The sequence below is a fragment of the Anomaloglossus baeobatrachus genome, chromosome 3 (assembly GCF_048569485.1).
Source record: "Anomaloglossus baeobatrachus isolate aAnoBae1 chromosome 3, aAnoBae1.hap1, whole genome shotgun sequence".
In the NCBI taxonomy this organism is placed as follows: Eukaryota; Metazoa; Chordata; class Amphibia; order Anura; family Aromobatidae; genus Anomaloglossus; species Anomaloglossus baeobatrachus.
In genome coordinates, this window is record NC_134355.1 from 441,050,686 (window position 1) to 441,064,199 (window position 13,514).

At 44.9% G+C, this 13,514-nt stretch overlaps 1 protein-coding gene across 3 annotated transcripts in view; it reads right to left on the reverse strand.

Annotated features, from left to right (window-relative positions):
- The window catches only part of PCYT1A (phosphate cytidylyltransferase 1A, choline), a 71,685-nt gene that overhangs the window by 18,825 nt on the left and 39,346 nt on the right, over positions 1 to 13,514 (reverse strand). For all 3 annotated transcript variants that reach the window (XM_075340445.1, XM_075340446.1, XM_075340444.1), the window contains exons 3-4: positions 7,948 to 8,047; positions 1,909 to 2,025 (exon numbers count right to left, since the gene is read on the reverse strand). In XM_075340445.1, the coding sequence (XP_075196560.1) occupies positions 1,909 to 2,025; positions 7,948 to 8,047 (217 nt within the window). The remainder of the gene's footprint in view (positions 1 to 1,908; positions 2,026 to 7,947; positions 8,048 to 13,514) is intronic.

Sequence of the window (13,514 nt, forward strand, 5' to 3'; positions counted from 1 at the left end):
AACCTTAACAACACCGCCAAGAGTGGGGTGAGAAGGGAGCATGCTGGGGGCCCTATATGGGCCCTCTTTTCTTCCATCCGACATAGTCAGCAGCTGCTGCTGACTAATCTGTGGAGCTGTGCGTGCATGTCTGCCTCCTTCGCACAAAGCAAAAAACTGAGGAGCCCGTGGGAGCACGGGGGGTGTATAGGCAGAAGGGGAGGGGCTTTACACTTTTAGTGTAATACTTTGTGCGGCCTCCGGAGGCATAGCCTATACACCCAATTGTCTGGGTCTCCCAATGGAGCGACAAAGAAAAAAAGAATTACAAAGTTGTAGGGCATCTTCAATTCAATACGAATCGACACCTTGCATACAGAAATGCTATGATTAGAACGTGTAAAACTCACAAGGCTGTGGACGTGAAGAGATACCTCATGCAGACCTTCCTACAAGTCATTGGGTATGGTGGCTACGCGGAGTGGCCTCCACATTCACCTGACCTTACCCCATTGGACTTCTTTCTGTGAGGTCACATTAAACAGCAGGTGTATGCGACCCCTCCACCAACATTGCAGGACCTATGACGACGTATCACAGATGCTTGGGCAAACGTGTCAACTACCATATTGCACAACGTGCAGCAAAATACAGTATGCTCTCCAGAGTCCAGATGTGCATTGCAGCTGACGGTGGCCACTTTGAGCATCAAAGTTAAAGGAGCGCCATATGCGTGACCAGCATTCAATGTTTTTTGGGGGGGGTCATGGGTTTCATATCATAGCATTTCTGTATGCAAGGTGTCGATTCGTATTGAATTGATGATGCTCTACAACTTTGTAATTGACTTTTTTTCTCTATCTCGTTCTGTTTTTGAGATAGAAATGCTAACTCCACTGTTTCCCACCAGGTGGCGCTATAGGTGGTTTCATTGCGTAGCACATGGCTACTTTACTATACCTAGACACCACTAATATGCCTATAGCTGCCGCCGTTCTCAAGTTAATGGTGGTGGACAGTATATCGGTGGACACAGTGTGTGTGTATATATATATACAGTATGAGCTTGTATGTATGTGTGTGTGTGTGTGTATATGTGTGTGTATTTATATATATATATATATATATATATATATATATATATATATATATATATATATATATATATATATATATACATACATAAATACACACACATATACACACACACATACATACAAGCTCATACTGTATATACACACACACACACTAATATATATTATATATATTTACACGTTTTTTTCTCCTCGAGGAGACAGATATCTATCAGTGTGGACAAACCCTTTTTCAATTGTTAGAATAGGGAATTGTCAATACAGTAATTCAATAAATATCACCAGTCACCCCAATGATAATCTATACAGATGGGCACTATTTCAGCCCAATCACGGACTTTGTGTGGGTAGCCAGCATTCTCCTCAGAGTTTATAGGATGGGATAACTTTCTCCAACCCTCAGAGTTCATTATTAGGGCATAACTATTTTTGCAGTTCCTCAATATATTCTTTTGGATCCAGGTTTATAAAACAACGTTGGAAAATCTGTGAAATGTATGCAATAAAGAAAGGGGATGGCAGGAGCTGACTGGTCAGAGGCAAAGTCATCTTCTACAGAGAGCGCAGAGGGTGCGGACAGCAGGATTTTTCCATGAGATTTCTAATGGCACTGTGGTCTGAGACACTAATGTACCAATAAGCATCACCTTGAGAACTCAGTTTCCGAAAAAAAGCAATGTCTATGAGTAGGGCTTTGTACAGAGCACATGAAGGCGGCCTACTAAGCACAGAACCCAGACTGTTTCCAGAAATGTGGTCACAAATACAGGAAACGCTTCCCTAAGAAAGAAACTCCCTAGCCAAACAGAGCAGCGCTGTCAGAGCCGCTACTTACCCCCTACAATCAGGTATGTGTTAGGGAAGAGGTTCTTCGCTTGCATTAGAGCGCGGGCATGTCCAGAATGAAACAGGTCAAAGATCCCATCTGCATACACTCGTACAGGCCTCTCCACTGTGGAAATAGAAAAAGGGCTTGTAATAGAACTACTGGTAATGCATTCAAGACACTGGAACATCCAGAAATAAAACAGGACCCGTGATCGTAATCTAGCATCCCTGGAAGATACTGTAGATCTAGAATGCACCCGATGCCACCGGAAAATTGCCAACAAATAAGCTGCAGGCAGCTGCTGAGGAGGTCCTTCATTAGGACTTGGCTTTTAGACTATGTTCACAGAGCGCATCTTTGCTAACCACAAAGATGCAGCGTTTTTGGTCCCAAAAAACACAGCCGTGGCAAAAACGCATAAAAAAAGCAAGCGTTTTTGCTGCGTTTTACCGCAATTTGCCCAATGAGTTTTTTTTTAAAAAAAATCTCTTGACTGGAAGGGTCAAAACCACTGGAAAAACGCAAAAAGAATTGACATGCTGCATGTTGAAAAACGCAGCCAAGATGCAGCCAAAAAAAGATGCCCAGTGTAGATAGCCGGGGCTGCCATCAGGGCATTACTACTGTGCCTGGTGTACCGGGCCCGGTGAAGAGGGGGGGGGGGGGGCAGGGGCCCGGCTGGGCCAAAGACAATTACTTAGTTTTACTAAGCCCCGGGCCAGCCGGGCCCTTCTCCCTCTTCACCGGGCCCCAGTCACAGCTGCAGCAGAGGGGCCCGGCAGTGCTGCTTTTGCCACTATACATGTGGCTAATTTGCATCGCATGCAAATTAGTCATGTGTGCTGGAGATACCGCTTATGCAGCTGCACTGGGCCCCGAGGTTCAGGGGGATTCCCTGGCCTGTCAGGAATGAGGGCAATCTGACCTGTAGCTGCTCAAGGCTCTGGGGGCTCCTGGCCAGATTGCCCTCATTGCATACAGCGTGCCGGGCAGGGAGCGATCCGCAGCTCTGTACAGTGTTGAGACCGGAAATCAGAAGTCCATCCTCTGCTCCCTGCCCTGCACTTTTCCGTGTGACACAGGCGCGCACTCCTTTATGACGTCATCACGCCGTGCGCGTCTGTGTCATTTGAAAAGTACCCAGGAGCTGGGAGGTGAAGAAGTGGAGTGGGTCCGTACAGCCAGTACAGGAAAGGTAAAAGGTAAGGGTTAAATTTCGTTTTTTTTTTTTTCTTCCTTAAATAGACTGAGGAGGGGATAATAAGGAGTGGGAGGATTGGGATTGGTAGAGGGGATTCAGGGACTTATGGTTATCGCGGGAGAGGAAAACATCATATGTGAATTTACAGGCATCCTGTCAGGTCCTCTCTGCCCTCTGGCAGCATTCACACACACACACACACACACACACACACACATCTATATATACACACACACACAATAAATTATATTAATTATATATATATATATATTATATATATCTATCTATCTATCTATCTATCTATCTATCTCAGAATTCCCTGCCTCTCCAGCTTTGATAGCAGCAGTTTCTGAGCTAATTAGGCCTGTGACTAGTTGCAGGGCCGTTGTTTCCCCAGACTAGTCGGCCATCTTTCCATGCTATCCCACCCAATAACATAACTTCCACAAGCCGGTGTCACCGCTAGCTCCTGGAAATTTTGCGCATGTGCTCCGCTGTGCTCACTCACCCACACATCCCGCCTACAGACAGGCGCACTGAGCATGGTCAGAGGTGCAGAAGCTGTTTGTCCAATCATGTACAGTGCGCCTCTCTGAAGCCGGGACGTGTACACCCAACTTCAGATGACGCTCAATGTGAGAAAACACAGCGGCGCACGTGCGCAAAATTTCCAGGGGCTGACGATGACGCCGGCTTGTGGAAATCACGTTATTATGTCCACAGGGGTGTGATAGCATGGAAAGAGGGCCAACTAGTCTAAGGAAACAATGCCCCTGCGACTAGTCATAGACCTAATTAGCATAGAAACAGCTCAGTTTAAAAAAAAGAGGATTTATAAACATTCATTTTAGTGAATAACTTTACACAGGGCTGGTAAGGCAGGGAATTTTAACATACAGACATGAATGCTGCTGGAGGGCATAGAGGACCTGACAGCAGGTTTCCTTTAAAATTTATTTGTGATGAGGTCATCACACTGCTGCAGGAAAGCAGAGCCGTGGAGGTGGTGAGGACCTGGCAACCGTCTGAGACAGGTACTCGTTCTGTGAGCCGAAGACAGGTGCGGGATGATCGCCGGGGGTGTTGGAGGGCCCGTCGACCCCGGTTCCCACCTTACTTCAGCTGGACGTGCGTTTGCGGGCGCATAGCCAGCTCTGAAATGCATCGCGGCTCAGAGAGGACACCACGCGACTCGGGAGCCGGGGAGGGTGAGTAAAAAAAATATATACATATATATATATGTGTGTGTGTATGTTTTTCCAAGAGTAGTGGAGGACTGAGGAACGTTTGCGGGGCGGAGGCAGAGCGGGGGTGTAGCCTGGGCGGAGTCTAAAGGGGGCCCCATAATTTTGCCAGTATGGGGCCCTGAAATTCCTAGTGGCAGCCCTGTAGATAGCAACCTATAAATCTCAGACTTTGCTGGGGGAAGGAAATGCATGCGTTTAGGGGCATCTTTGCAACCTCAAAAACGCACCAACAGATGCAGTGTGTGAACATAGCCTTATCCTCTTTATGGTGAAGTAACAGAATACCAATCCTTGGTTTTCTGAGATCTGAACTCATTAAAGGGAAGGTGCCGCGACTGTAATTTTGTATTAATAATTACTGATTATGGAATAAATTATTTTTAATACAAAATTAAATTCATTGTTTAATTAATTTTTATTTAATTCTATTTTAACTCAAACACTGGGGGCTGCCAACTTGGATTTGCAGTGTGTAACGAAAGTTACTCCCCTCAAATACGGCAGCTCCTGTGCATGGGGTCGGATGCCGACTACTAGCGCCTACCTCCTGCACTGTGGCTGCTTCCTACCGTGATCCAGACACATCCCCTGAGCTGTCCAGAGCAAGGCTTGGGGAGGAGATCAGCGCCATCTCTGCAGCCCACAGCGTATACCGTGCGCTCCACATTTCACCCGGAGTACAACGGTGAGTGGTGATCTGCAGCCTGAGCCTGGTATTGTACTAATGATGTCAGGTTGCAGATCACTGCTTCCCTCCGCATGTACACACCTCAGATTTACGCTCCTGGCAGCTCCTCCTGTCACCACTCTGTGTTCTCAGCACTGATAGAAGGAGTTGCCGAGAAACCAGGTTGACAGGAGGTACTTCCAGGAAAGGAGGTCCAAGGGGAGTACATGCGGCGCGGGGAGCCATGATCTGTAGCCGGAGCCTGGTATTGTACAAATGACGTCAAGCTGCAATCACCGCTCCCCCGATGCATGTACTCACCTCGGATCTCTGCTCCTGGCGGTTCCTCGTCACCGCTCTGTGCTCAGCACGAGCGGAGGAGCTGTTGGGATCAGCGGTGGCACAGTATTATGGGGGCATAGTATACAGTAGGGCACATTATACAGTGGAGTTGTCCTTGGTGACATGTTCCACATTTTAGTATCATTTTGCAGTCCCCAACAAAATGGCTCTGCACTGTGATACTAAACATTCTGTGATACTAAACATCCTTTTGGAAACACACAGAAGGGGAGGGGGAGGTGACATCACACACAGGAGAGCAGACTCCATCCACTTTTACTGCAGCTGCTCCCCCTAGTGTTTAAGAGTGGAAACTATCAAACTTTTTTTAAATTATTTTTTATATTTTGCACAATTAAAAACAAATATTTAAAAGAAAATATTAAAACATTATACTGTACATTTTTCAGTTATTGAAAAAAAAATGTTTTGATGGCAGCTTTCTTTTAAGGGAATTTGTCATGTGAGAAAACAATATTACCCTGCAGATATGGGGTTAATAGTGTTCTGAACCTGCCCGATGCCTGCACTTGAAGCGAGAGGCCAGAAATATAATTTTTACTTCACATGGAAATAAGAAACTTTGTAATGAATCTTATCAGACAAATCTGCTTTTTTTCTCTGCCAGAAATGATCAGTCATTATCAAAATTCTTAATTCTGAGGTAATATGTGTATTCACGGAAGACTTTCCTATTACTGAGATAGGAGATGGCAGTTGGTACTGAAGAGATTCTATGATGATGAAAGTAGAGGGTGGAGCTTGGTGGAGAGCTCCTCCCTCTACTATCTACATCGAATCTCATCAGTACCAACTGCCATCTCCTCTCAGTAATGGGAAAGTCTTCCGTGAATACACATATTACCTCAGAATTGAGAATTTTGATAATGACTGATCATTTCTGGCAGAGAAAAAAGCAGATTTATCTGATAAGATAGATTACAAAGTTTCTAATTTTCATGTGTACTACTGATTTATGAAATAAGAATTAAAATAATGGTTACGCTTTAAAGCCAGCTGTCAGTCAGTGAGGGAGGTGCGATTACAGCCACTGCTCACTGTACACTGAGTGGTGACTGAATATGTGCCAACACCACCCCAATCACTGGAAGCCAAACGCTGCCGGGAGAAATAAAGTTCTTTTCCTCCCGGCAGTGGGGCTCAAAGGGGTACTTTGCACGCTGCGACATCGCTAGCATCGGTTAGCGATGCCGAGCGCGATAGTACCCACCCCCGTCGCACATGCGATATCTTTGTGATAGCTGCCGTAGCGAAAATTAGCGCTACGGCAGCTTCACACGCACTTACCTGCCCTGCGACATCGCTCTGGCCGGCGACCCGCCTCCTTCCTAAGGGGGCGGTTCGTGCGGCGTCACACAGCAGGCGGCCAATAGAAGCGCAGCGGCAGAGATGAGCGGGACGTAAATATCCCGCCCACCTCCTTCCTTCCGCATAGCCGGTGGAGGCAGGTAAGGAGATGTTCCTCGCTCCTGCGGCTTCATACACAGTGATGTGTGCTTCCGCAGGAACGAGGAACAACATCGTATCTCCTATGGGTGCGAGATTATGAAAATAGCCGACGCTACACAGATCACCGATATTCGACGCTTTTGCGATCGTTTATCGGCGCATCTAGGCTTTACACGTTGCGATGTCGTTACCGGCGCTGGATGTGCATCACTTTCTATTTGATCCCGACGATATCACAGTAGCGATGTCACAGCGTGCAAAGTACCCCTAAGTGCAGGCGCTGAGCCGGTTCAGAAAGCTATTCTGATATGTTCACACAGGGAGTTTTTGCTAAATTGTGCAGCATGGTTTTGCCTTGGTTTTATGCACATCTATGCTAATAAAACTCTGCCTTCACAGTCCCAGCAATGCCTATGAGACTCCTGACATAACACACACACGTTTTGTTTTTTTTTCCCCTGACTGTTTTGGTCTTTGCTCCGTTTTCGAAAGACTTTTCACTGTTTTTGTCGAGGTTTTACACCTATACAAACCAATGAGGAAGTGCAAAAACCGCAGCAAAAAAGAAGGTTACTTCCTGGCAAAAGATGAGGTTTTACTGTAAAAAAAAAAGCCTGAGCAAAAACACCCTGTGTGAACATAGTCTTAAACTGCAGATTAACCATTTAGATGACAAAGACACTGCAACAACAGAGGCCATCTGCCTCACTATAGGGAGTGGTTCCATTGGAGATTTTAGCTGAATAACATTTTTTGGGGGATTTTAAACAGAAATCCCAAAGCACTCAGTGTAGTCCACATGTGTTTCTGAGCAGAGCCACCGGGTCGATAAAGGTAAAAGCCACAATGAGTAGAAAAATAAACTCCAACAATTTAATAAGGTTTTGTTGAAACAGATTATTAAAAGGAGGAGAATAGAAAAATAAAGTGAACAGGTAACGAAAACATAATAAAAATAAACTAAAAAAAAATAGCTAAAATACGTATAAGAAACCCCATCACACACGCAATGGGTACAGATTATGCCATGTGACAATTGGCGTAGCGCTCCATCTACACTATGATAGTGTCTGCCCACGTTCAGATACCCCCCCAGCAGGACAGAGGTAAATACGTACGTGGCGTTCCCTTCTTGGCCTGTTCCATGGTTACTCTTTTGTATGACTTACTATAGTCAATCTGTAGCTCATCGGAGAAAGGTGCAGGCTCACTCACACCCTGCAAATGTGAACAAAACATATTAACATTATATCCATTAGTGCCAACTGCCAGAAATACAATGCATGTCACATAGTACAGTATTTAGTTATATACCCCAGGTCTGCATCTCTCTGGAACATGATGGCCTAAATGTAACAAAAGGTGTTTGGTAGCCACTCAGCTATCCGTGCGTCCACAGACATATGCAGTACATTCAAGAAAATATAGCACATTCATGTGGGCATTAGAAATTGCAATTGCTTCCCTTAACATGTTAATACATACTCAAAAAATTAGATAAAACCATTCATGCAATGGTTTTCCTTGCTCTTTTTGGAATGTGCACATTGTAGATTAAGACAGAAAGTAGCAAAACCACAAATTGACAAATATGGAAACAAGTAAAGAAACACAAGTGAAACAAATGAGAATGTGTGTGAAACCTTAGTTTTCTCAAAGTACCGTCCTTTTAATCTGATCACAGCTTTAGACTGCCTTGGTATGCTTTCAAGCAGCTTCATTACGTAGTCAGGTGGAATGGCTTTCCAACAGTCTGGTAGAAGTTCTCAAAGGTGCTTAGCACTTGTTGGCTGCTGTGCCTTCAGCTCGTCCCAAACCATCTCAATTGGGTTGAAGTCTGATGATTGTAGAGGCCAGGTTATCTTACGCAGCACTCCAATCCTCACCTTCTTACTCATATAATCCTTACATAGCCTGGAGATCTGTTTTGGGAAGTTGTTCTGTTAGGCGGAGGCCACATAGGCATTAATGCGAGTCAATCGCATGACACTCGGCTCCTGTTCTGCTGGAGAGTAAGCTGAGTGTTATCCGAGTGTCCTGCCACTGTGATGTGATCCTTCGATCACAGCACAGCCGCGGAAGAGAGAGGGGGACTAATCTCCTTATCTCCATTGTCAGTTGAGACTTGTATGGGTGCGAGTGAAAACAAATTGGATTCCACCCACAGCATACTGCGATTGTTTTCTCGGTCTGACTAGGGCTGAGAAAAAAAATCGCTCATGGGAGCGGGCCAATAGAGTAACATGGGTGCGAGTGGAATATAATTTTTTTTTCTCACATTCCACTCGCTCTGTTTTTCTCGCAGTGTGTGCTTACCCTTACAGCACAAATGATGATCCCACTAAATGCAAATCAGATTGGATTGCAGGCCATTGCAGAATGCTGAGACTCATAATGTAATCCACCACAGATAAAGCGTGACTCATTAGCGCATGCGCAGCACATAGTACTGGTAAACTTCATGTCAATTGTCTTATACAACTCAGTTTCTGGGATGCTGCTTTGTTAGACCACTATTCTGTCTTAATGCCCAGTCACACTAAACAACATCGCTAGCAACATCGCTGCTAACGAACAACTTTTGTGACGTAACAGCGATGTTGCTAGTGATGTTGCTTAGTGTGACATCCAGCAACAACCTGGCCCCGGCTGTGAGGTCGTTGGTTGTTGCTGGATGTCCTGGGCCATTTTTTAGTTGTTGGTCTCCCGCTGTGAAGCACAGATCGCTGTGTGTGACAGCGACAGAGCAACAACTAAATGTGCAGGCAGCAGGAGCCGGCTTCTGCGGACTCTGGTAACCACAGTAAACATCGGGTAACCAAGAAGCCCTTACCTTGGTTACCCAATATTTACCTTCGTTACCAGCCTCTGCCGCTCTCAGCTGTCAGTGCCGGCTCCTGCTCTGTGCACATGTAGCTGCAGTACACATCAATTAACCCCATGTGTACTGTAGCTAGGAGAGCAGGGAGCCAGCGCGCTAAGCAGTGTGCGCGGCTCCCTGCTCTCTGCACATGTAGCTGCAGAACACATCGGGTAATTAACCCCATGTGTACTGTAGCTAGGAGAGCAGGGAGCCAGCGCTAAGCGGTGTGCGCTGGTAACCAAGGTAAATATCGGGTTGGTTACCCGATATTTACCTTAGTTACCAAGCGCAGCATCGCTTCCACGCGGCGCTGCTGGCTGGGGGCTGGTCACTGGTTGCTGGTGAGATCTGCCAGTGTGACAGCTCACCAGCAACTTGTGTAGCCACGCTCCAGCGATCCCTGCCAGGTCAGGTTGCTGGTGGGATCGCTGGAGCGTCACAGTGTGACATCTCACCAGCAACCTCCTAGCAACTTACCAGCGATCCCTATCAGGTTGGATCGTTGTTGGGATCGCTGGTAAGTTGTTTAGTGTGACTGGGCCTTTAATTAGATAAAATATATACAACAAACACTTCCGGGTTCTCCATTTTCCCCTCCCTGATGAAGCAGGTTTGACCAGCGATACGCATGGGTAGATTTCCACCGACATCTCTAGCTGCACTGCTCCCTGGGTCTTGGATCCCATCTCTTTTGGTCTGATATCCTTTACTTATTTCCCCTTCTCATATTGTCTTTCGCTCACATGTTTTTATAAAATATTTGCACTTTACCATACTGTGACTTTGACATACCTGGTTATGCGATCCTAAGGGTTTATATAACATATATTAATATCACAAAGTCTGGCATATATATTCTATTTGACATTTTTTATTATTACCACCTCATTGGTCATTATTTTGAATCTTGTTTGAATTTTACATTCTGGGAAATAGAATATATGGTTTGCCTCATTTTTTAATCTGTGCTGTGATATGGCATCCATATTCATTATCTATATTTAGTAGGGTTTTGTTCCCCTATTTGTATTCAATTGTATGAGTTGAACATCCGGACATACTGTATCTATAGATATATACCATTCTAAATTGTATGTGAATTCCCATTTTGTCAGTGCCCAACTATTTCTTATATAATCTCTATTAATTTATATTTGCCTTTAGATATCGATGTGGATACTTTTTTTTTTTTTTTATCTTGGAATATTATTGTACCAATAAATATTTGCTTTTGTACATAGAGGTGTGTACATTTTTTTACAGCACCACTTTTTCCCCTTTTTTGTCCAGCATTGATCTCTACAGAAGTAGCACTCTTATTTGTCTGTGCATCTATTTTGCCTGTGCTTCAATTGTGAGAGCTGTTACTGGAATGGCTGTCAATTATCAGTTTCTGAGGTTGGTAACTCTAATGAACTTATCCTCCTCAGCAGAGGTAAATCTTGGTCTTCTATTACTGGATTTCACCTCATGAGACCCAGCCAGTTTTGCTATTTATATTTTTCATGACTGCACTTGAGGATAGCGTCACGGTTTTAGCAATCTTCTAGACTGAATAAGTCATAAAGTAATGATTGACAGTCATTTCTCTTTTCTTAGTTGAGTGTTTCTTGCCATACAACTGTGTAATAGTGCTAAGCACTGTATGGAACTGCATATCAACACTGCCTCTGCAAAACACAGCTGATCGTGACAAACACTTTCTGAAAGCCAGTGGTTCAACAAACGAACTCTGGATGAGGCACACCTGTTCACTGGAAAACATTCCAGGTGACTACCTGGGGAAGCTGCTTTAGAGAGAGAGACAGTCAAGGGTGTGTAAAGTTACCATCAGAGGCAAAGGGGGTGGTGCAGTCCTTTGAGGAATCTAAGGTTTAACGAACTTTGGTTCGTCTTACACATTTCATTACGCTTGGTTTCTATATGTGCTCCTTCATGGTTTTGCTGCCTGTAGTCTGGATCTACAATGTGCACATTTTAATAAGAACAGATTTCAGTGGTACTGTGTAATAGGTTTATGTATAGCATCTATTATGTGATACACACACACACACACACACACACACACACACACACTATACTCTGTGTAGCTTACACTACAAATCAACACGGGAAGTAGATTTCATTCCAGAAGTATGTGCCAGCCTTTGTACTAGAACATGAGTAATCTAGTGTAAGTGGTGATGACAAGCAGAGAAACACATTAGAATAAGGAGTAAGTGATTTCACACATCAGTTTTTTGCCATCAGGCATGATCCGGTGAAAAAACGGATCTGTCGCATCAGCTTTTTCCATGCATTCCTTCCGTTGTTTGACGGATCCGTTGTGATATGGATCATGCTCAGTTCAAAAAAACGGATCAGTCATTGCATTCTGTCATATGCTGGATGACGATGGATCTGGCGCCCATAGGCTTCCATCATACAACATGCTGGCCGGTGCTGGATCCGGTGTGGTCCAGTTTTTTGCCGGAGACAAAAAAAATGTTTCCTGCATGCAACGCAAGGCCATCCGGCACAATCTGGCGCTAATATACGTCTATGGGGAATAAAACGGATTCGATGCTGGATCCGTTTTATCCGCAATTCGCTGGATTGTGCCTGACGGCGAAAACCGGATGTGTGAAAGAGGCCTAAGTTGTCTCTGAACATGTCAGTAACAAAGCTTTACAGGAGAGGGATTGACCACACACCATGAAAAGTAATCCGAGCTATTAACTAAGCATTCCCCCTCCACAGATGTGCCCTGACCATACACAATGTGTATTTTACACCTCTGTGCTGACAAGTCACGATCAACTCCACATTATGCTGTGGTTTACCCTTATTATAGATGAAGACCCCCCCCATGTATCACTAGGAGGAAGACCTATTTCTAGCATTCAATTGTGACACTCAAAATCAGAGCTACCATAACACCCAAAAATCCTAATAATAAAATGACAAATTTACAATAGAAGTCAATGTAATGTGAGAGAATCAAGCAACAGAACATGGTGAAATGATGGGGAACATGATACCCATTGTTTAGGAAGCATCATTTTGTAGGCCTTCCTACAATATGCCCTTTTCTACCGATCTATAAGTAAGGAAGGAAGGAAGGAAGGAAGGTGGCCATCTGACCATTGTAACTACCAGCATTGAAATGAATATAGGATCTCAAATTCCTGCTCATTATGCTAAAGCAGGATAAGGCTGCTTTCACACATCCGGTTTTTCCTTTGCGGCACAATCCGGCGCTTTGCAGAAAACACAACAGATTTTTTTTGCCGCCGGTTGCGTTTTTTTTTTGCATAGACTTACATTAGTGCCATATTGTGCCGCATGGCCTTGCGTTCCGTCCGGTTTTTGCCGTATGATTTAGCTGATGCGGCAGCCGGATGGAACGTTGCCTGGCACGTTTTTTGTCCGGCAAAAAAAAAAAAAAAAAAACCGCATTGCGCCGTATCCGGCCGATGCGGCGCGATTTGCAATGCATGCCTATGGACGCCGCATGCGGCGTCCTGCAGCAAAAACTGCATCCGGCCGCCGCATGCGTTTTTTTCCACTGCACATGCTCAGTAGCCTGCCGCAAGCGCCAAAAACCGGACGGGCCGCATGTAAAAAAACGTATGCGAAGGATGCGGCATTGTCGCCGCTTCTGTGGCATAGGTTTTAGAGCCGGTTTGGCCGGCTCTGCTAAAACCGGAGGTGTGAAAGCAGCCTAAGGCAGCGTTAGTAATAAATGAATGGGAACGTCAGAGCCCACTAACTTATAGGACATCAAACTGTATGCAAAAAGAACTATGGCGCAATCATTTGGGGAAATACAGGTATTTCCTG